A 24517-nucleotide genomic window follows, 5' to 3' on the forward strand; every position below is an offset into this window, starting at 1 on the left:
CTCGACTATTGTATGAACTGCTTGCCGCTGTTTCAACTGCTTGAATTAATGCGTGTGTCATTTGATGAATTCGAATTTATTTTCATATATGTGCAAATGCAGTTGTAGTAAATCGGAATTTCCGGTCTAGGCCATGCGCTCCTTTATCCAAGTATTAAACATGGAGACGCGAGTGTAGACATCGGGACTGTTGGAGGCGCAGAAAGCGGTGCCGTAGGAGACGACGCCGACCTGCTTAAGGGAATCGCCGTTAGCCATGACCAAAGGTCCGCCCGAGTCACCCTGAATAGAAAGAGATTTGCATTAATGCCGATAATGCCGAGCTACAGCTTTCCACTCACATTGCAGGCGCCCTTGCCAAACCTTTCCAGAGCACAAATCTCCGTGTCCGTCAGCTGCGTCATGGTCTCCTTGCACTTGGCATTGTCTAGCGTCTTGTAGGACAGCTTCTGCAGTATGGTTGGATACTTGGAAAAGGGTCCGGTGCCAAAATGAAATACAGATCCCCAGCCCGTCAGCATTACCTCCTGATCGGCTCCGACCAGGTCACTGCTGCTCACATCAATGGTGCTGACGCGTTTGTCGTCTATCTCGAAGGGTGGATCGATTTTCAGTATAGCTATATCGCTGGTCACTAGCTCCTCGTAGTTCTCGTTCATCTCGTACGATTGCACTTGGGCTCGCTGGCCGCTGTCGTCGTTGAGGTCCCGAATGCCTGCCACCACACTAATCCTGCTCGCATTCTGTCCATTGACACAGTGGGCCGCCGTTAGGACTCTGTTGGGGGCGATCAGGGAGCCACCGCAGAAGTGGCGCATTTTCCCGCTCTTCGTGAGAAACTGCATCGAGACCTGGTAGGGCACATACTCATCATCGGGCACATCGTAGCCGCCCACTACGCGCTCCTGCGAACTGCCATCCGCGTCCTCAAAGTAGGCATCCACTTGGATTTGCAATGGGGGTTAACTAAGTCCTGCTCTAGGTGATCTACTGCTACTTACAATCGATAACTGTGCCCATGGGCTTTCCAAGTGAGGACTGCAGCGACGCCAGCAAAACGAGCACGAAGACATAGCTCCATTGATTGACCATGTTGAGGCTTTGGATTAGAACTGTGCACTGTCTGGCTGCGATGGGGGATTGTTGTGCTTTTATATGTTGCACTCAGCACTCATTAGAATTTTATCGAATGCCAAACGCGGCGCTAGCTGTGGGCGGTCTGATCAACTATGAATAGGTAACAAGGTCGTTCCATCGAAAACGATAAGCTGCTCAAATGTAGAACATTGCGTGCTAGGTAAAACCTGGCAAAGCTGGCGTAGTCCACATAGTTAGAGCTCATGTGGAATCTGAACTCTAAAGAGTTCATTCAATGAGAGTCCCCAGTCTAACACGTGGATTAATCTGTCAGGTCAGAGCTGCCGAGGCTCGCATGCAAATTAAGCCTGACAGCTGAGAATACGATATGAAGCAAAGGCCCTGATTCAAATCCTTTCGCGTCACGCGGCTTCGGGGCAGGGTGGTCCAATTAACTGAAGGCAGACGCCAAGCCAGGCAGAGTCTGGCTTCATCCTGGCTAAAGAGACGAAAAGGAGGGCATAATAAAGCCATTTCGGGTTCAAATCGGTTCGTAGTGAGCGCCAAAAACCAGAGCCAACAATTAACACAGTAGTCCAAAGATCAAGACCTCAACATGCGCCTACCCAGAAAACGAAGAGGTGTGCATAATTAATTCGCGCCACACACCGGCAGACGGACAGTGGGACAGGGGGACAGGGCGTGCAGAGGGGCAGCTGTAGAGCTGAGCAAAATGATTCATTAGCTGGCTTGCAATCAGGCCGGAACTGACATTTGGCAGGCATCGGGATCGACGGCGAGATAGCCCAAGTCTGTGTCCTGTGCCCGCCCAGACGTTGCCAACTTGATTTGCATCGAACATGTGAGCCACAAAAAAAATAAAAAACGAAGATAGTCTGTGGCCAAAAAGGTGTTGATTGGGCTCCACTGCGCTCCCAGTGCGCTCCAATTGCTGCCCTTCCCGCTGGCTGCAATGAATTAAAAGAAATGTCCGCTGCCAGGCCAGCAGCTTGTTTAATCGGAATATTTAAATTATTCATTGATTAAAACTGCAACCAGATCAAGCTGCAGCCACACACAGGTTGCTCTCCTCTCTCTCTCTCTCTACCTCTCTCTGTGTTTCTCTTGTGCCACTTGTGCTTGTCGTTTCAATTTGGTTGTAGGTGTTGCTCTCGACTACAGACCTCTCTGCCGAGTCTCTGTTGGTGCCATTCCCAAGAATTGAGGAAACAGCTTCAACTGCCTGTCCTTCCTCCCACTCCTCCCACTTCTCCGTCTCTCGCATTCTCTTCCTCTCTGTCGAATGCCACCCAAAATGAGACCCACAAGAAGTGGCAGCAACAAAGCGCTTGGCATGATTAATGCATTTGCTAAGCAACTCTCCGAAAGCGCATGCAATGCAATCAGAACTGCAATTGAGTGTTCTCCACAGCCATTTCAAATGCTATTCAATTGCTGGCAAGCGAAGAATGCGCGATTTATGCACAAGCAAAGCCTCGGGCTCGACCATATATTGAGATACTAAGAGCTGTTTGTCTGAAGTTAATATGTGAATAACATGATTTGATTGATCTTATGTAATATACATAATCAAAAAGTCATCACTTGAAAATTATATTATAATTGTATAAATGTATTTTAGTTTCAAAACTTCTTTGCCTGTGAGTTTTGTTGAGATATTTCTTTCAATCGTACGATAAAAAGTTAAATATCTATAATAATGTACAATAAAAAACATATATATGTAATATGATATTCGATAATATAGGATGTGATAACAGAGACGGAAGAATAGTAAAACATAAATATTTTATTTATTCTACTTTATTTATATACATTATATTTAAAAATTTTAAATATATTTATTTAACTTGAAATAATTTAATTATTTATTTTTTAATGTCGATTATTTAATATAAACAGCCAGAAAATAGTTTTTAAATATGCAATTAATGAGACGAGCCATCTCGTTGAGTAAGTTTCTGATTTAAAGTATTTTTTAAGCATTTTATGTATTTAAGTATTTTGTATATACATATGTATGTATTGTCTGTGTCTATGTATGTATATTTTATAAATCACTCATCTCAAGTTTAGCCATATAATATAGCAACGGCGATTTATATATTTTAAAATATATATTACATTTAGTAGGAAGGCTGTGAAAAAGCAGAGATAGAGAGAGAGAGGGAGAGAGGGAGAGAGGGAGAGAAACTTTTTGCTTGGCGGCATATGTCGTCGACTTATCCGTTGATAGTTATCTAGAATATCTATATTTATACATTGGCTCTAATTATAATAGCTTTGGCCAGGCCATGAGCAGAAACACTGCATAACAAACTTGCATTAGGTATCACATTCAGCCAGCATTTCTCTTTATAAACCAATCTCAGGCTCTGGCTCTGGCTCTGGGCGCGCACAGTGGGACAACTGTTGCCGCCTGCTGTTTTGGGTGTGCGTGCCAGATAATCGTAAGAGATATCTCGCAGATGAGCGGCTGCAATCATATTCTCTCACCGGGTTGACAGAAGCGCCTACCTGTTGTCATCAATTAGGTAACAAGCACACGCAGCCGATAAATATCCTCTGTCCGTGTGCTGGATGCATGCATATCTACAAATGGTTCAAGCTGCTCGCTCTGATCCAAGATCTCTTATCTGATTTGCAAATAAAAATGTATTTCATGTGGCCACATTGAAGGCACGCTTAGAGAGAGAGAGAGAGAGAGAGAGAGAGAGAGAGAGAGAGAGATCGGGAGAGGGGGAGAGGGAGACAGAGTCCGCTACACTGCACTCATAATTTATAGTTCATGCAAAGATTTTGTTGGGGGGGAATTACCTGGGCGACTGCCTGGCAAATTAAGCACTAAAATAAACGACCAATTTACTGATTATGCAAAACATGCAATTAATTTATTCCACTCCACATTTATTCCAAAACTTCCATGCCGTGGCATTAACTGCAACTTGTTGTTGTCTCGCGGAATTGTCGCAACGAGTGGGGAAAATTAATTGCTGCAACAACAGGTGGAAAATTTATTTGGAATCGCGCTGACACACAGGCATGTAGAAAATGCATCTACTGCTGCTGCTGCTAGCCAAGCCAAGGCCAAGCAGAGGGCTAATTTATTATCTATAATTGTGGCTGGAAGCATTTGCATATTACGATTGCTAATTGGCTTAGATATAAACTATTTGCTGTGCTAATTGATTGACTCAAATAATTCTCATTTCATTTTATTGCCAAAAACTTAAGGCTTAGCATGGAAGCTTAGCTAAGGAGAAGCTTTAGCTAGGGAGAAGGTCGAGGTATTTAAATTACATTTGCATATGCCTGACGCCTTTTGTTTTATGGGTTATACAAATCCTAAGGTAACGACCATTTCGGGGCAATTCACAATTAAAGGCTCAGGCCTCAAAGGGGCTACTGTCTTGTGAAGGTTCAGCCAGTTGTGAGCTCTGCCACGGCGGGTCATAAAACGAGCGGCGTTGCTTTAAGAAGCCGCATATAAATCACATTGAAGCCAGCGGTCGGGCCATAAAAATTGCAGTTGCTGAATATATATATATATCTATATATATAAAAGAAAGTTGTGTAAAAGTGATGACTGCTTATAACTTGATTTGGGCTGAACCAATTTTCATGGTTTTTGATTTGTTGGATTTGTCTCCGCAACGAGTTTAGTATAGGGTCTTAAAAATACTGAAAAAATTTGCCGAATACTTGAAAAACGCGGTTTTTTCCCCAAATGTTCAAATTTTTTTTATACCCAGTAGGCTTGGTAACAGTGACAGTTTTGACAATAGTGTAGAAGTAAATAAACAAATGTAGTCAGTCAGTCTACGGTCTCCTGACCTCGAGCAGACCTGACTATTCAAAAAAAAAAAAAAAAAAAAAAAAAAAAAAAAAAAAATTTCAAATCAAAAGGAAAAATATTTCAAATCAAAAATCTGCAAAAAATCAAAAGATTCAAAAAATAAATAAAAAATTAAAAATTCGAAATTAAAAAAAAAAAAAAGGTAATTATTAAAAAGTGTATTTTTGGCTTTTTATATTTTCGGACTTTTAAACTTTATAAATATTTCAAATCAAAAATCTGCAAAAATTAAAAAAAAAATCAAAAGATTAAAACCTAACAATCAAAAATAAATAAAAAATTCAAAATTCAAAATTCGAAATAAAAAAAAAAAAAGTTAATTATTAAAAATTGTATTTTTGGACTTTTACAAAAGCTAAATATCTCGAAAGTTCAGGTATTTGTTTGTCTCAAACATAAATTTGTGTAAATTATTTATATTTATATTTCTCGATTGTTTTATATGGTTTTGTGCGAGGGCAGTATTACTATTAATAAAAATGCCGCGTCCTAGAAGATCTAATCTTTCCCGGCGGACCCATAATGCAATTAGGCAACGGAATAGCGCGAGTCAATTATCTGACGAAGAGCGAGAAATCGCCCGAGAAAGGCTCCGCGTTAGTACCCAGGGAAGAAGGGCCTTAATTCGTGCTTCTCAAAGAGAGGCAGCCCGTGAAATGGCAATAAGAAATGGTTCAAGGATTGATTTGAATCGAGCAGCGTTTCGATATGATTGCACCATTGATTACAGCTTGAATCGTTTAGTTTGCATTGGTCCAATGGACGTTGTTTGCTAGCATTGTGGCGCATTGAAGTTTGCTGGTGAAACGCCCGGTTTGTGCTGCCTTAGTGGTAAAGTGACATTGCCATTAGCGGTCACCATAGCCATTGCGTTCCCTGCTTTATGGCGAAACACTAGAATCACGACATTTTCTAGCGAACACTCAAAAATACAATGCCTGTTTCCAAATGACATAATTTGGGGCGGAAAATATTGGAGACGGATATTTAAGGTAATTTACGTTAAAAATTTTATTTTCTATGACTGCCAAAAAAAAATTTTGAATAATGTAGTTTGTTAGATTTCTGTAAATAGTGTTTGTAAATATAACTATAACTATGGCTTTGAATTTAAAGATTCAAGGCCAGATTTGCCATCGTATTGGATCATTGCAACCTATTGAAGATGCACAGCAAAAATTCTTGCAAATATACTTCATGGGCAATATGGAAGAACAACTTGACCGGCGTCAAGAAATGAACACAGCTATGAAAAGAGCAATTCTCCATGATTTGCATGCTTAGAAATTTAAACCAACCAAAACTGTGCAATGGAACGCGTTTGGTGATAAGAAAACTGATGAGCAATGTGATTCACGCGTTGATACTCAAAGGAAAATTTAAAGATGAGGAAGTTCTTATTCCTAGGATTCCGATGAGCTCAACAGATATGCCCTTTGAATTTAAACGAATTCAATTCCCGCTTCGTCTTGCCTTCGCCATGACGATCAACAAGTCACAGGGCCAATCTTTGACTATTTGTGGCCTCAATCTAGAAAATGCGTGTTTTTCTCATGGTCAATTGTACGTGGCATGCTCACGTGTTGGCAAACGATCCGCATTATTTGTTCTTGCACCCGACCAAAAAACGAAGAATGTCGTTTACAACAAGGTGCTTGAATGAAAATCCGATTAATAAATTTATCAGTGTATCCCAGCCTGAACAACATAGCTTTCAACAATTTTTTACCTAGAAATAATATAGAGGGCAATGCAACGTTTGCCGGGCCAGCTAGTATATATATATATATATATATACATATATATTTTTTTTTGTGTAGTTCTTAGCCCGGCCGGCCACACGCACAATTCCGCAGAAGTTGGCCGACAAACAAGGCCGCGCGCATGAGCCGGCCAATCAACCAAAATGTCATAATAATGATGGCGTTCCGGGCGGATCCGACAGGATGCTTATCTTGTTAACACCGCGTACCTTGCAACCTACTGGCGTTAACTGCAACGAGTCCAATAAAAACCAAATCGGGAACGATCTAAAGCAGCGAATACAAAGTGGATTTTGTCTCTCTTTAATTTAGCAGGAATTTCGTCAAGGCAATTGGCAGCGGCAAATTAATGAAGTTCTCAGTGGGCATAGGCACTCATATACACATATACATATATATGAATACGTGTGTGCATCTAAGAACTGAAACAGTACAAAAGTTGAGGCTTGTTCCAGTAATAGACTTGATTACTCTGAATAGTCGCCCCATCAATCAATATGTAAAAGCATTTAAGCCGCGTTTCGTGTCAACTGGCAACGCGTTAAGGCCCTGCTTAGAAGGCTAAGCCTTGCCCTCGCAGCGCGCAGGTGTTGGCGGCGACAAGAAGCTGGAGGACAAGTTCTTAACGTCTATAAGCAATTAAAGCCACAAATAATGCACGAGGCGATAAATTTTGTTAAGTGCGTTCACATGAAAGTTGTCAAAAAGCGTTTGAGAAATTTTCACCGCAAGCGACATACGCACACACACACACACACAGCGCACACACTCTGAGAAAAAAGCCCACAAAAATCTTGAGACATGACTTTGGATGTTTATCAAACACCTCTGCCAATGCGTGAGGCCTCGAGGTGTGGCACCAAGCATGCCGCACGGCTCCATGCTACACGCAAGCCCCAGACCTCAAACTTGGGAGACGACGACGACGACGACGACATCGCCTGATAGCCAGGCGATAAGCAACATTACCGTACAATTTTCAATTAACACGAGGCAACTGTAAAGCGGACTGAGCACCAGCGCAGCGCAGCTCAGCTCAGCTCGGCTCGGCCGCTTGGCATTCCACATGGCCCGATGGCCCGTGCTTGGCTCTGCCAGCAGAGTGGCGCTTGCAGGCAAAGGCAAACAGGCTGCAGCTCCTCTACAAATTGTCTAATCTCCGACTGCGTTGCTCAGACTGTTGGCCATTTGGCTATGTGGCTATTTGGCTGGTGGTGCATCGATCTCTGGTAGCCAGCACCACCAGAGCTGACCACTGTAGACAATTTATCATTTGAGCTGCCGCCTAGTGGCGGTCGTAAAAGCTCTTTATGGCTGCTTCTGCTTCTGCTCCTGCTCCTGCTCCTGCTATAGCTGCGGCTCCTGCGCCTGCTCTAACCACATAGACTGAGCCACATACTCCAAGCCAATAGCTTTTCTGCTCGCGTTTCACTTTGACAGTTTGCATTGAGCTGTCGTTCGCTTTTATGCACAAAATGATTTACTCTACTCGCCCATATGCAACGCTCTCTCAGCTATTTGGCAACGATCCAAGCAGGTCTTTCGCTTACATGAAAACCAATTACATTCGCTATATTAAAGATAGAGCTATAATTTATATTTAAATATTTATAACTTTCTTTTAAATGTACGAAATAATATTTATAGTTTCATTTCATTAATTAAGATATCGAATTTTTAATGGTTGCTAAATTTTTAGAGCTTTCTATTTGACATACGAAATAATATATATTATATCAATTTTAATTTTAAAATTAGTTATTTGCGCAATAGAGTTCATAATACTATAAAAATGATTTCCTATATAATTTACAAATTTATTTCAATCCCAGTTTTCTATATATCTAGTTATCATGGCGCCCAAGCTCATAAAGATTCTATGTAATATATGATTAAAATTTTTAAATTTAGTAATTTGACCAATAGACCTCATAATACCACAAGAAATAGTATTCATATATTTAATTAATAATTTTAAATTAATATAGTTAATATCTATATACTTTTGTAAATATTGCAATATTCAGATTTAAACACGAACAGAAAAAAAAATCATATTTCCAATGCACTCTCAATTTTCTATATATCTAGCTATCATGGCGTCCAAGCTCATGGGGATTATTCAGTTACAGATTTAGCTTTGCGAAAACCAAACACTAAATTTTCCTAGTCCAATTTTCTAGTTGTATAAATTTGAAGCTATGATTGTTCTACCAAGACTTGCTTGCGCCAGTCACTCCCTCAGCCCCTGTTCCGGGGGCAACCAGAAGGGCTGCAGCTGCGCGGCGATGCAGCAGCCGCTGCGGCGCTCGAGTAGCTGTGATAAGTTCGTGGTGGTGATGGTGCGGCACGGTGAGTCCGAGTGGAACCAGAAGAATCTCTTTTGCGGCTGGTACGACGCCCAGCTGAGCGAGAAGGGACAGAAGGAGGCGATTGCGGCGGGCAAGGCCATCAAGGATGCCAAAATGAAGTTCGATATAGCGCATACGTCGGTGCTGTCGCGAGCGCAGAAAACGCTCGATATCATACTGAAGGAATGTGGACAGGAGGGCATACCGATACAGAAGTCGTGGCGCCTCAACGAGCGCCACTATGGCGGTCTGACGGGGCTCAACAAGGCGGACACTGCCAAGAAGTATGGCGAGGACCAGGTGAAGGTCTGGCGTCGCAGCTTCGACACGCCCCCGCCGCCCATGGAGCAGGATCACCAGTACTACGAGTGCATAACCAAGGATCCCAGATACTGCGATGGCCCCAAGCCCGCGGAGTTTCCCAAGACCGAGTCGCTGAAGCTGACCATCGAGCGCACCATGCCCTACTGGAACGAGGTGATTGTGCCCCAGATAAGGGAGGGCAAGAAGCTGATCATTGCCGCGCACGGGAACAGCCTGAGGGGAATCGTCAAGTATCTGGACAAGATTTCCGACCAGGCCATCATGGAGCTGAACCTGCCGACGGGTATACCCTTTATCTATGAGCTAGACGCCAGCATGGCGCCGGTGACGTCCATGAAATTTCTGGGTGATCCCGAAACAGTCAAGAAGGCCATGGAAGCCGTGGCCAAGCAGGGCAAGGCTAAGTAGTTATTTCTAGGGTTCGACGCATTTGCTGCAGAGCGCAGCTAAATAAATTGCCATAAATACGAGAAGAAGGTCAAAACAATATATTGCCCAATGCACTTGCACAGATGCTGGGCACAATCTGTGTTTGTGTCTGAATCCGAATCAAAATCGGAATCGGAATTGAGAGAGTGAGCGAAAAACGCGAATGTCAAGCAGCAAATAAATTTATTTGATTTTAATTGACAATGAAAAGTCAACAAAGGCTGCCAGACCACAGCCAAGCCAAAGATATATATACCAATACATAACTATATGTATGTGTGTATATATACTTATGCAGATGCATATATATACATATGTATATGCATACAGAGATTTCTGGCTTCAGTCTGCAGTCTCTCGACCCAATCCCAGTCTCATTTCGACGTCAATTTTAATTGTTGTTGTTCGGGTTCAGTTGGAATTTCTGTTGCGCGACATTCAAATGGGTCGAATTTTAATTTGTTTAAATGAAATACTCATTTAGGCTTTATTGACAAACAAATTGAATTGATTGATCTAAATGAATTTATGCGGTCAGCGACGAGCGTCTAACAAATACCCAAGCCCAATCTCCCAGTCTCACTCTCTCGCTTGAGCTCTCCTTCTCTCAGCCTTTCTTTACCCCCATATCGCGCCTCTTGCTCCATTGCACACTCACAATAGCGCAGACTTGTATTCTTATTCATATTCATAACTAAGTACGTAGTTGTTTAGTCGCTATATATTTTCTAGGCATTACCAGCTTTAACTGGAACTGGAACTCGAAATGAAGCGAATTGGAACGATTTGTCATGCGGACAGTGTGACCATATATATTATTTGATTGGGGGTGGTACTGGGCATGGACTATCAGAGTTCCATATAAATATTTAATATTACTCAGCATACTAGGAAAACTTCAGAAGAGTTTATAGTCTATTATGCATTATTGGTATAGTATAAGTATTAGGCATGCGTTTTGAAAGGAATATTTGAAGACAAAGTCTTGATATGAGTAAGAGTAATTATAAGGCAATTTTGTGTACAGCTCGCATGATAGAAATATTAAATTTTTGTCATTTTAGTTTTCAAATCGAAATTTAAATACAGCAAAATTATATAAATTTATTTTGGTATTTGGTCTACCTCGCTTTTTAGCCAAGAAATAACTAATACCTCCTGCTAAGAACAAACCATATAAATATTCAGTTATGTATAGTTTTTAACATCGAAAACTAGTTAATATGCCACCTCGATATGATTTAAGCAGCTTAAATATTTCTACTTTTTAGTTAACAGCAGTCGAGTCTCATCTTAAAATAGAAATGTTATTCGAATAAGCCAAGCCTAGCCTCCAAGTGCCATAAAAACTTTCGGGGAGTTTGGTTGACGTGTTGTCAAAAGACGTCATTCATTGGGATGGCTTCATAAATTTAACTAGCAAAGACTTTATGGGGCTAAAATAGTTATAGATTACATCGAAACACAAATGGAATGAAAAGAATTAATAGACGAATTAGAATTTACATTTCGGCTGCGATAAGCTCGACTTAATTCATTCCAAGGCGAATGAATTGAGTTGCCTACAGGAAGCAAGCTCAGCTCTTGGATCTGGGGCTCTTTTAGCCAATCTGTTGCAGTCAAATCGAAAAGCGTGAGCTCCGTATTATTTGTTTGGAACTTAATTATGTAACTGAAGAGGAGAGCTGCTTGGGCCATCTCTCGCTTTGGTTCCACTACAAATACGAATGCAGCATAGAAATTGAGGGAACATAAAAATGTTTGCACTTCGTATTTGTCGCACATAAAATCTAATATCGAATTACAAGAGCCGTGCCACGGTTCCACGCAGCGGCATGTGGCATGCAACCGGCCAAGGGGGCAGCCGACTGCAGTCTGTGAAGCGTGCGTGTTAGCGAAACTTTGTCTGTCTGACTAGTTGCCTGGCCGTCTGTCTGTCCGTCCGTCCGCTTGGCTGGCTGGCTGGCTGGCTGAATGCCCGTAAGGCGTGCCCCCAGCTCGAAGCCGCTGCCCCTCGCCGGCTCGCTTCGGCTGCCCATAAAGAAACTGAATTGAGTTAAATGTGCGATAAATTGCTTTTTTCATTTATCATGGTCCACAAGCTGGAGCCGAGCCAGAGCCAGAGCCAGGGCCAGAGCCGACCCTGAGCCAGGGCTGGGCCTAAGGCCGGGCAGAAGATGCTGCCAGGCCAACGACTGTGGCGAATATTGAACAAGATTTTTAATTAGCAGCCAAAACAAAAATAAAAGAAGAAATGAGTCAAGAAACCAAATAAAAGTAAACGAAATGAGACAAAGTGCAAGTCGTTGCGGAATTTATTGTTTGTGCAGGTCCTGGTTAAGGATCGCGCTGATGTAGGGCAAATAGCTGGAGATGCGCGTGTAGACATCAGGTTTGCCCTGGGCACAGGTGGAGCTGCCATATGACACAATGCCCACCAGCTGCTGCTGCCTGCTGCCTCCGCTGGCCAAGATCAGCGGACCACCCGAGTCACCCTGAAGATGCGCATTAGCTGGGGCGAATCTCAGTGGAACGAGTCAGTTACTCACCATGCAGGCGCCGCGGCCCGGCGCGGACAGCGCGCAAATCTCGTTGGGCGTGACGCGAAAGCCTCGCTTGGCGCATTCCTCATTCGAGATGGTCTGATAGTCGAGCACCTGCAGCCGATCGGGCAGCTGAGCGCCCGTGCTGCTGGGCAGTGTGGAGCCCCAGCCGGTGAGCCGGACAGGTATGCGCCGGCCAATACGCTCGCTGCCACCCAAATGTATTGTGGATATCTCGGCGAGCTGCAGCTGAAACGGCGGACTGACCTGCAGCAGGGCAATGTCGTAGATGATGCGTGGACTCATTGTGTACTGGGGATGCACGTGCTTGGCCACGATCCTGTGCCGCTGGCCGGCCTGCCTCCAGTTGAGCACGCCAGCGAGCACGCTGAAGCTCTGCAGCTCCAGCTTGTCCACGCAGTGGGCGGCGGTGAGGACGTGCTGCTCGCTGACTATGGAGCCGCTGCAGAAGTGACGCCAGCCGCCGCGGCGCTGCATCTGCATGGAGACCTGATAGGGCACCGACTGATTCATCAGCTGTCCGCCATTGATGCGAAAGATATCCTGCTGCTGCTGCTGCTCCTGCCCCTGCTCCTGCTGGGAGGGCAATTGCTCGCCCGCCTCAACTATGGGAGTCTTGAGCAGAGCCAGGCAGAGATTCAGCACGAGCAGTTGATATTTCGATGTTGGCATTTTGTCAGTCAGCGCTTTACGAATATCTGGCAATCCATAGAGCCTTATCTTTTATACTAAATGAATCCAATGAATGCGCTGCCTGCAAGTGCAGCGCGATCTTCATAAATTTGCCCAAGATAAGGCGAACTTAAATAAATGCTATGCAGATCTGGATAAATGTTGAACATAGCTAAAGTATACGATAATAATTCTGGTCAGGGTTGCAGTCTTAAGAATATCAGATCAAATATTATTGCACTTTAGTCAATGAAAGTCAAGTTTATCTCGCTGAGATCAAGTTGGATATAGACTTGACAGTCAAGAGCCTATATAGGGATCGATCAACTTTCCCAACTTTAAACACGTTCCGTTGCGCCTAATCATATTTCAAAATCAACTTTTCTCTTGCCCAAAAAAAGAGAAGCAAAATAAATGAAATGGCGCTTACAATTATGAAAATCTTTGCAGACGCGTGAGAAGGTCAAGAGTTTTCCAAACGCAGTGAATGTGGCTAAAGAAAAAAATGAAGACTGGAGCTGGAACTGGGAATAGCGACTGGAAGCGGCGGCAGCCACACAGAGACCGAGACCGAGACCGAGACCGAGACCCCAAATAGGAGCTCGCTACTGCACAGCTGCAGTTGAAATTGAGATGCAGTTGCAGCTAACACAGACTCACACACACGCACACACATGTGCCACGTTCGTGAACTTTGCTCGCTTAACCTCTTGTGGTTCCTGTTGCAGTTGCAATTGCAGCTGAATTTCGGCTTGCAGCGACTTATTTCTACCTGTGGCAATTTGAGCACCTGGCTCCACACACACACACGCATACCCACATGAGTGTGTGTGTGCCGCATCTGAGCTCATTTTCCGTTTTCCTTTGGCTAATTTGATTTGTCTCTGCATAAATTGAAAATGAGCCTCCCAAGGATTTCTCGCACACACCTGCAATCACTTAACTCGCTCATGTGCTCCGTTTCGATATCGAAATCAGAGCTTGCAAATGAGAGTTGAGCGTTTTTTCGTTTATTCTCTTTCTCGCATCATACTCAAAAAAAATTGTGTAGACACGTCTCTCTCTGAGCGTCACTCTCTGTTTTTCTTCAGCATCTGTTTCGCTCAGACGCAGTGCGATGACTCATTCGTGTGACGCACTCACATGAGTGTCGCGTAAAACTAACACGATTTTCTCTCACACAAAGCTCTCAGCAAGAAACACTTTGACTAACAAACTCAGCAGAAAATGTTTTTGCCTTCGTGTGCATGTAAATACACGCATACATACATACAAAAAGAACGCAGCAATCGCGCGTGATTACCCATACAAACGCAACTTACCGTTACTTCATTTAACTCAAGCAAACGATCAGTGTTTGACTTGAGGAAACGAAAACAGAAACAACTATCTCCCTCAGAGCGCGAGAGAGCTAAGCCAGACGCGACAAAAACACTTTCTGTCTGAGTATTTTTTGCCTGTGTCACTGAAAGACACTTTTTTGCAGACAACGAAAAAGTGTTAACAGTTTTTTGCAAGCTATGATCGAAATCAATTCGAATTATGAAAATTGCAAGCGCAAATTAAATTAGAGCTGCAAATTATAAGGAAAATCATGTAGATATATGCCATGAATGTAGAGATTGTTTAATAATATATATATACATATGTTATATACAATAGCAAAGCGAATTATTTCATATTATTCACAATCAAATCTGTAGTAAAAAGTGTGCTTTAAATAAATGTATTTATTAATAAACATGTTATCAATGGCCTGAGGACTGGGTCTAAAGTTAAGTCCATAAATGTCTTGTTGATGCAGTAGAAAAAATATTGTTAAATCTAACATTGACTGCCAGAAATAAAACAAATATGCTTGGACTTTAGTTCAGGGAGATAGACTATATAATAATATATTTTATAAGAAATTTATATTTATGTAATATATGTGCGTTGTTGATAAAGATAAAGATAAAGATACACATAAGCAGCTCGGAGCAAGCGTATCTATTATTATGTATAAATATAAAGTATCTAGAAGTAGGCGTGGCATGCTTATCTATAAACATGAATATACCATAAACATATATGATGTAGCTATATAGAAATTGGTAGCCTGGCCAATCTCTGTGTGTATCTAAGCAACTGCGTATCTTCATCTGTGAGTAGGCGTATCTCAGTATCGGAACACCCCCCCCCCCCCCCCCCCTCAGCAAAATGTGTATCTATAAAGACTATTTAAACTTAGGTATAGTATAGAAATCTGAGAACTTTTCAGTTAGCTTATCATATGGTAGGCGTGTCTTAGACTAGGCATACAGATATCAAAGCAAGTAAGAATGTTGCTATTGGGTGCCACCGACTGCAGAATACTCTTTCGCAATTGCAAGATAAAGGCTTTTCGGATTTGCCACACCCCCAGTGGGCATATATGCGCTATATTTGTCTGATCTTGAGTTGGTCTTAAAGTCCATAGATGAGCGGTTATCAAGACAGACATTGCACAAAACCAATATACTCAATTCACTTACAAGAATGAGCATGATTAGCTAAGCTAGTTAAAATGGCATTCTTACCGAAAGGAGTTGACAACTTCAGTTGGCCTGATTTCAATTTAGTTAGCACATAAAACGACGCCCTATCCTAACTCAATAGGCTCTTCCATTCTCCCACAATTTCTTATATTCCCATCGAAATTACCCAAGAAATAAGTCGAAGTGGCCATAGGAAGTGCTCAGCGTTCAGCTCATAAGAAAGCAATTTCAGCTTTAGCCTGACCAACGTTCCCTTACCTGTTCGCCCGCTCACCTGCAGCTGGAGCTGGAGCTGGGCAAGTGGAGGTGGCGCTGCAGACGAGCATCGTTCGCGTGGGTGTGTGAAATAGGGCTCAGAGCTAGGGAGCTAGAGGAGAAGCTAGAGAATGCCAGAGAGCTGCATGCTGGACATGAGCATGGACTTTGGCAAGGCGTTGCTGGGCGGTGCAGGGCGTGGTGTGGTGTGGTGTGGGTCGCATTGCACTCAGCATGCGATTTCATTTTGATAATAATGCCAAAGTCAAATAATTATAATGATCATGATTACAATCATCGATGCGGGCAGCGCCTGTCGAGGTCTCTGAGGCTGAGACCCAGGCTATGGCTATGGCTATGTCTATGGCTATGGCTGTGGCTGTGGCATCATCAACGCAGCAACTTGGCCAAATGACTAAGCAATTTACCGTTTTGTATAGATTTCAAAGCTTTGCACCCATCTACAATAGCAACAACTCCGCCCGCCCCTCCCACCTCTAACTGTGCCTCTGACCGTGGCCCTGGCCGCAGACCGCGCGCATCTTCAATGAAATTTCAGGTCAATTGTGTTCTGCGGCGGCAACTGCAACTGCGACTGCGTCTGCATCTGAGCTAAGCTGAAGAACTGAGCGATGCCTCAGTGCCCGCCTGCAACTGTACGAGGCGAGGGCCCAAGCCGATTCAACCGCAGACTCAAACTGAAACTCAGACGCAGACGCAGACGCAGACGCAGCTCTTGCCAATTTCTATTTTCGTGCAGAATTCTAGCCTGTATAGCCTTTCTTTTTTTTTTTTAATTTTTGTTATTTTCTGTGTGTGAACTATGCAGCCGAATACCCTAGCTTGAGAATATATAAACAGATTTGCAATGCAGCTTGCAAAATTATAAAATACAATATTTATAAATAAAAACTTTTAATTTTGTATATAAATTTTTAAATATATATTTTTTAAAATTTGTATATACATTTTTTCTGCTACTAGTTTGATAAATATAATAATAAATAATTTCAATATTTTTTTTTTTAATATATCGAAACATATGTAAGTATTCGACTGGCATAATTCATATATATTTATTTAATTATTATAGATTGGAAATAATATAAAATTGAAATTGACTACAAAATGAAACACTGGAAATTGGGATATTCGGCTTGGTAATAGATATATGTATATTACATATAATAATATATTTAAATAAATAAGTCAAGTGATGAATTTTTGCACAAAAGTATATTATGTGTAGCTAAAAGCTTAAAGTAGAATAGAGTTCAATGTTATATTGAATATTAATTTTTTAACGTTTTTAATATTTTTGTGCAGCTTGTGAATGGAAATCGAGTCACTTTAATAAATGGTATAATTAATAAATTATCATATTGGGATAGGGGTAACAAGTCAGATCAATTAACAATGTTTTCTCTTATGATTTTTATTATTTATAAAAATCCTTAAGGAAAATGGAAAATAAAGAATTGGAACAGACAAAAAGCTAAACATCATATCTTCTCTCAATTTATCTTATATATATATTTTAGTTTATATAATAGTAATAATTATATATATTAGCTGGGAGCGAGTAGGAGGAGAATTCGAGGGGCAATTGAGTTGATTTTCCTATCGAATCGACTTGACATAGGGAAACCCTTCTTAGGTCGATTCGGCTGCCTATCAGTAAGCGTATTTCAGCTTCGACTCTGTCTCTCTTTCTCTTTCTCTCCTATTTCAATTTCTCTTCTTCTTCGTCCACCCCCCTGTGCTCCGCCCATGAACTGCAGCGCGTAGGCGCTTTCCACAGATTAATTGAAGTCATAAGCAATTGTAAACTTATCGCTTTGGTCTCTGGACGCAGCCAGACGCCGGTTGTGGGGGGCATTCGGATAACTTATTTCGCGTCTCTTAACTATTTTCAGCTGCTTCTTCTTCTTCTTCTTCTTGGATTTTTGTTGCGGTTTTGTCGATTTATCGATTTGCAGGCAGAAGCAAACCGCATTGACAGTTAGTTTCTTCTTCTTCATCTTCTGCTGCTGCTGTTGTTGTTGTTGTTTTTGGATTTGGTGTTGGCGTTGCTTAATTTGTTGCTATATTTGATTGTGGCACACTTTGCGCAATTATTTGATTGCGTTTCCATTAAGTACCGATGCAGTTCAAGAGTTCAACAATCAGTAGCCAATAGCTGCTCATTTATTGCGCCCCACACCCCGCTCGAGGTTAAATTCCATTTGCACTCACCCCACTCAATGGAATGGCTCGATTCGCACTAATAGCTGATGCCCACTGCAAACTAATCAAACTGAAACTCTCTAATTGAGTTCTTATTCACTTGCACAAGTTTCTTGTCCTCTTGAGTTGACTCCGATCTCTATAAACTAAAAATGATCGTATGAGTTTTAATTTATGATACATATATTCAATTGTACATTATATTTTATTCGTCTGCTTAGTTTCTCTTCTTTTCAGCTCTCATGTGTTAATATAAAGTCTCTTAAAACAAGTCTAGTATATGTATAATATTCAATTTATTAAAATATCCTTCTCAATGTCAAGTTGGATTAACATTTTAATATAATTTTTTATACAAATTCTGTATCGTATTTTTTAGTATTTGTTTATTATAATGACAATAAAATTTTTTAGTATTTCTTTAGTATTTGTTTATTATATTCATTACAATATTTGTTAGTATTTCAATTATGTTCATTAGACTTTTCAGTTCCACATTAGTAATCGCATCACATTTCACTCCGATTTTCTTGAACTTATATATATAATACATTTATTTACATACATACATGTGCAATCCATTTGCCACTAAAAGTTAACCTAAATTGACATATATTCTATGACACATCACCTTGCTATGCGATTCTCATGAGTTACTAATGTGAATATGGACTAGTAATCCAGTGAATTTTACTCCCAATGTATATAAATATTCGTCTACTAAATTCTCATTTTTACATTTTAATACGTATCGCTCTTCTATGCAATTCTCATAAGTTATATTTGCATTTCGTCTCATCTGGCAGCTCTCTCACATTATTATCTTTGTTTTTCCTATAAAGCAAGATATAAAACACAAACTTGTGCCATAATTAGACACATACACACACGCGCCCATACATACAATATATTAGAATTAATGAAAAACGTGAGGAGGTGGAAATTGCGCTCCGCCAGAAGACAGTTGCAATTAATTTTCAATTAAAGCCGCATCCACATTTTAATTGTTTGTCTCCAAACGACAGCAAACAGCAAACAGCAAGTGGAATGAATAAACAAACATATGTTCCGTGGGAATTGCTATTGCTATTCATATTTACACGCCAGTTAGGCGAATCCGTCCCAAGGCACCAGAAATTCGAAATTCTTCCTTCGGAGTGCCAAGCGGCGCTGATTTAGATTAAGGCACGGGTGGCGACTTGGCTTTGTGGCACGTTTAGTTGGCACACACACACACAGCAGGCACACACAATAAAAGACAACACACACACGTACACACACACTCACCTCCTGTTGGGTGGCTTTCAGCAGGAATTTGAATTCGCGTCTTTTCATTTATGCTCGCAAGCGTAAGCAAACTTTCAAGACGGCAATAAAACTCGCTCCCAAATGCCATCAAGTTTCCGGAACCACTAAATTCACGTGGCGTCTCTCTGAGTTTGTGAGTGTGTGTGTGTGTGGGTGTGGGAGTGTGTATGCTGCATGTGTGTGTGGTCTTCAGGCAGCTGCTGCCTTCAGCCTGTCACATTTCCATTAGCATTTGCCATTTAACTCATCAGCTCAGCATGCGTGTGCGTGTGTGCGTGTGTGTGTGTGTGTGTGTGTGTGTGTGTGTGTGTGTATCAAGTGTATCATCTTGCTGCGCCTGCTTAGCACATTTATTGCCCATATTTTGACATTCGGCTTTTATCCTTTCGCTCCTTTACGCGCTTTGACTTCCAACATCCCCCTCTCCTTTCCACTCCTCTTCTCGCCTTTTTCTCCCTTCATCATCTAGCCATAATGGTTGCCTTTGGCAACAGGCGCCAGCCAAGCATATGCATATGTGATATATCCCAACATTTTGCCATTCATATCGTGGCAAAAGTTTATTATTTCCATTGTTGTTGTTGTTGTTGCGGCTGTTATTGTTATTATCCTGCTTACATATGTCCTGCGTTTTAATTATTCAGGCATTTGGCGAACGCGCCAAGCGAGCGTTAAGAAGCGTTTAAAAACTTTTTGCGCCTACAATAAAGAAATATATATGTATGTATATAGAGTGGGAGGATGAGAGAGAGAGAGCTAGAGCAAGAGAGAGAGAGAGAGAGAAAGCCAGTAAACTATATTATATTCTTAACATAGATAGACAACATATTTCTGTTAGCCTTTCTTTGCGATTCTCAATCATATTTGGCGTGAAAGAAATAATGTAAAAATTTAAAATATATGTTTTTTTTTACTATTTATACTCAAATTATAATTGATGCATTTTCAAGATAATTAAACAAAAAGCCAAGAAAAGTATACTTTTCTGGAGAAATGTCCATATGTTAATATATATACGTACATATATTCCACATATTTTTGCACTTTTTTTTACAACATTTTTCACTTACTGAATACATATACATCAAATAGATATAGCTGTAAATATGATATAGCAGTTAAATAATTGATTATGTAGATTAAATATAACTTTATTATGTTTATACATATATATTTATAGAGTGTGTAGTTATAATAGCAGTTACAGTTTATATATATAGATATAGGTATATACGCCATAAAAAATCAAATAGTTTTTAAAATTTAATGCTGCAGCTCTCCTTTGCAATTCTCATGAATTCGCTTAATACTTGATTGAGATGCGTTTTTGACTGAAAATTATTTGGGAAAGTATTTTCCTTTCCTTTCCTTTCCTTTGATTTTGAATCATATATTATTTTCTAAACTAGTTTATTTATATATATTTTTATTCTCCAAAGATATATATTATTCATTGATATGTTAAGTTCGGCTATGCTTTCTTAATAAATCAGAGTCTTTCAGTCTTTAGACTCGAGGTCCCTTGTAGTCCTTGGAGTAATTGATCGCATATCTTTGATGCTATCGACCATCATTAGCAGCCTTTGATAAATTGATTCTCTGTGGCAAATTTGACAAATTTGCTAATCAAACAGAATGCCATCAGAAGAGACAAAGAGAGAGGCAGAAGGAGAGGAAGGGAGACAGAATGTGGAACATCTTTGGCTTGAGCTGAGTCGAGCAGAGCTGAGCTGAGCTGAGCTGAGCTGAAAGGTGTTTTTAATTACTCGAAGTAGTTGACAAGAGGAACAATTAAAGGCCGACGACAGAGCCTTGGCTCCGGGTTGACATTTAACCAAACGGAAAAGTGCAAATATTGTCAGTTAGTCCCGGGCAGGAGTGAATGAATGGATGCTGCTGGCAGCAAGGGCAACGGGTAAGGGAAAATGGAAAATGGAATGGAAAACCCACACAGCAACATCATTAGTGCCCCTCGTACCTCTCCCTCCCACAGACGGGCATCAGGGGATGCTCGACTTTGTCTTGAGAGTTGAGAAAACTGACAGTAAACAGCGAATGCTGCAGCAGGAGCCGGAATCGAAGCAGGAGCAGGAGCAGGATTCCTTTACCTCTCTTCCTCCCTCCATCTCGTTCAGCTGTGTGGAGATTTTCTAAAACTAAAATAATTTGCTAATATTTGCACAGCCAGAAAGCTGAGACGCCGCCGCGTTGCCAACATCATTAATTATTTCAGGCACAAACGCCTGGCGAGGTGAGGCGAGATTTCAGTCCCAGCTTCGAGCTGGAGGCGGGCTGCATGAATACCGGTCGAATGCCTCTCTGAAAGGTTGTTAATTAATAGAAAATTCGCATTGGAATTTCACAATTTTTTCATTCACAATTTGACACTCTGCAGGACACCAAATCCAAATTTATCTATGCATCAGGAACAATATTTATGATCTACCAAAGAAACTTTTATTTTTGGTATTCAACAGTTTTCTGTTAAATATTCGCTATGATTTATTATATATATACACATATATTAACATATACATACATATGTATATAAATGAAGTTGAATGTTTTTTCATTTCCTATAATTCTGCACTCTCTATTTCCTATAAAACATAAGCAACAAGAATGCTGTTGATTAACATTTCCTATTGCTGTTAATTTAGCCAATTGGTAAACGACTCACTGTTAAGCTCGAATAAGAATTATTTAACGAAACTCAAACGCTGCTAAGGTGCTCAGCAGGCCACAGCTCACTCACTCATTCACTCACTCGCACACTCACTCGCTCGCACACACGCTCTCCTGCTCACGCGGAGCGCCGCCCCTTTTGCTTGAGTGCTTTTGGCTGTGTGTACGTGCGTGTGAGTGAGAGCGCGTGCAGAGCAGTGCAGCGGCTGGCGCTCATTTTTTATTTGCTAATCAAATTGTGTGCTACTCTAACCTTCGGACTTGCACTGTAAGACCTCAGCTGCTCCAATTGTGTGGCGCCTCGTTGGGTGTGCGAGCGAGATGGCCAATTGCAGAGACAGTGGCAGAAACAAAGGCAGAGGCAGAGGCAGAAGCCGAGAGCGAGGCTGAGGCAAGAGAGATGAGAAAATTTCTAGTTGGAGGCGAGCAGGCGACAGCCAAGTGGAGCACACACGCAGCATTTGCCAGCGTCTAACGGTTTCTAGTCGCATCTTTGTTTTTGTGGCATATGCTTATCAGTCCGCGCCGCTTATCACGTTGAGCAATGAATTTCTCGTGTGCCTCTCTGTCGCCGGGCTTCTGCTTATTTATTCTTGAAGTAGCCATAAAATATTGAGATTTTTACAGTCAAAAATACGAACTGTTTATCAGCAGCAGCGAAAATCTATAAAGATTAAACATTTACCAAAAATATACAAAATAAATAAAAAGAATTATTCGGAATTTGTAGACTTTGTGACATAAGCTGGCAACAGATAATTCCGCATTCAATGAAATCATTTTGCTATATTTAGTTGCCCTCTCGAGGGGCTGCCGCAAAGGTTCACATACAGCTATAATTAATAACTTGTTGTGCCAATACACAAGCGCCGTTTACCCCTTGAACCGCTTTGAACCTTCTCTCCTCTCAACAAATAGCCCTTTACGACCCTTGCCACAAAGATGCTGCAACTCATTCATCACAAAAAAGATTTCCTTTTTGGGTTGAAAAGACGAGAAAAAAATTAATTTTCGTTAAAGAGTTCATAAAGAGAAAGGGATGAGTGTCGAGACCCTCTAGTGCTTTTAGGGTGCAGATCTCGAGAGATCAGAGATGCTGGTCCATTTGGCCCATATGTATCTGGGGTTAAGAACCAGAAGTGTGTTTACTTTTTTCCTCAAATCTTGAACTTTCTTTATTAATTGCCCCTGAAGTGTTGTCAGAGGCGATTCGGGTTCAGAGGTGCCAAGCGGTTTGGTCCAGTTAAGGTGGGAAACAGCAGCCAGAGCCGGCAAATGATGGACAGTTGACCGTTGCAAATGCATAATTCCTGAGAAACTTAACAGTTAACATCAAAATACCTGTTTTCTTTGACACTTTTTAATGAAATTTAAATGAGAAATTTTATTTCTGCAGGGGCTCATTATATATTATACATATATTAAAGTCTATATCTTTCAGAGAAGAATATTTATATATTGGCTGGCTATGAGAGATTTTCATAAGACAACATATTTTTAAAACTTTTGTTTATAATTTACAATAAAAGGTTGTAAACCTCCTTAATCTATTTAATCTCTTTGCAGTTCTGCCAAATGTTTTTCTCCAATTCCATCTATGTATGTACATGAAATAAATACACATTTTTAAAAACATTTTTCAGGCTCTACTTTTTGTTTGCATAGCAAATGTAACAACAGCTATTTTCACCTCCACACCCTAAAAAAAAAAGGAGGAAGAAGAAAAGGAATTTCATTTCAGCACATAAAAATCGAATTAGTCACAGCAACAGATAAAAATGATAATTAATGATCTTTCAGCCAAAAACCAAAAATTTGTGTAAATGCGTTGAATTTCGCGCACTTTTCCAACGCAACTACGCCTACCCTGCGGGAAAACTGGGAAAAGCTGAGCAAAAATGTTGGAAAATCGAAAAAAAGGCAACTATAAAATGCGAAATCCAAATTATTTGCAGCGAAAAATGCATTGAAAATGGGCAGAAATAATGTCAAGCGTAACAAGGGAGAAGCGGAAAGCGGAAAAACGGAAAAGCAGGCTGGTCGGCAGGAGGAGAAGGGGGACAGCGGGCAGCGGCACATCAAGATCGTGCCCGAACTAGGGCATTTTTTTTTTTTTTTTTTTTTTTTTGCATATGCAACGGCATAGAAAATTGTTGCACCCCAAAGAGATCGCTGTGCGTACGTGTGCGTGTGTACGTGTGTGACTGTTGCTGACCTTTGACCCAGTTTCTTAGGCTTTGCCAATATTTTTGCATCTTTGGCTTTTGCATATGCTGCAGCAGCAGCAGCAGCCGTCGCCCTTTGAATATTTCATCTCATTTCCAAAACTCATTTGCTTTCTTTCATTGACGGCTCCTGAAAATGGAAAACTCTGTGAGTTGGGTATGGAAATGTGCAAAGAAAAGCCGCGTGTCGTCGGGCAGCGCCCAGTTTTCTTCATATTCTTCTTCTTCCTACTTTGCACACTTCA

General features: G+C 41.1%; 3 protein-coding genes and 2 long non-coding RNA genes across 6 annotated transcripts; 3 read left to right on the top strand and 2 right to left on the bottom strand.

Annotated features, from left to right (window-relative positions):
- Positions 1-60: 60 nt before the first annotated feature.
- Positions 61-1173, bottom strand: LOC108608624 (chymotrypsin-1). The gene is made up of 3 exons (XM_018000085.2): positions 1002-1173; positions 342-943; positions 61-282 (listed from the first exon to the last, which is right to left on the bottom strand). Exons 1-3 carry the CDS (start codon positions 1090-1092, stop codon positions 127-129), a joined length of 849 nt encoding a protein of 282 aa, XP_017855574.1. The 5' UTR covers positions 1093-1173; the 3' UTR covers positions 61-126.
- Positions 1174-4639: 3466 nt separating this feature from the next.
- Positions 4640-6664, top strand: LOC149270476 (uncharacterized). Of its 2 annotated transcripts, XR_016270577.1 has the most exons (3): positions 4640-5330; positions 5417-5946; positions 6071-6664. It is a non-coding gene; the product is annotated as an uncharacterized LOC149270476 (long non-coding RNA). The 2 variants fall into 2 exon arrangements; XR_016270576.1 differs by having other exon boundaries at positions 4640-5946.
- A 1974-nt stretch (positions 6665-8638) lies between these two features.
- Positions 8639-10018, top strand: Pglym87 (Phosphoglyceromutase 87). The gene has a single exon (XM_018000084.2). It carries the CDS (start codon positions 8919-8921, stop codon positions 9798-9800), a length of 882 nt encoding a protein of 293 aa, XP_017855573.1. The 5' UTR covers positions 8639-8918; the 3' UTR covers positions 9801-10018.
- A 1859-nt stretch (positions 10019-11877) lies between these two features.
- On the bottom strand, positions 11878-13094 carry LOC108621027 (chymotrypsin-1). Its single transcript, XM_018018117.2, has 2 exons — positions 12371-13094; positions 11878-12316 (listed from the first exon to the last, which is right to left on the bottom strand). The coding sequence occupies exons 1-2, from the start codon at positions 13055-13057 to the stop codon at positions 12137-12139; spliced, it is 867 nt and encodes a 288-aa protein (XP_017873606.1). The 5' UTR covers positions 13058-13094; the 3' UTR covers positions 11878-12136.
- A 7642-nt stretch (positions 13095-20736) lies between these two features.
- On the top strand, positions 20737-21918 carry LOC149270477 (uncharacterized). The gene is made up of 2 exons (XR_016271273.1): positions 20737-21277; positions 21356-21918. It is a non-coding gene; the product is annotated as an uncharacterized LOC149270477 (long non-coding RNA).
- The last annotated feature ends 2599 nt before the right edge of the window (positions 21919-24517 follow it).

The sequence above is a fragment of the Drosophila arizonae genome, chromosome 2 (genome assembly GCF_054131065.1).
Source record: "Drosophila arizonae isolate 15081-1271.41 chromosome 2, UAZ_ARI_1.0, whole genome shotgun sequence".
Taxonomy (NCBI): Eukaryota; Metazoa; Arthropoda; class Insecta; order Diptera; family Drosophilidae; genus Drosophila; species Drosophila arizonae.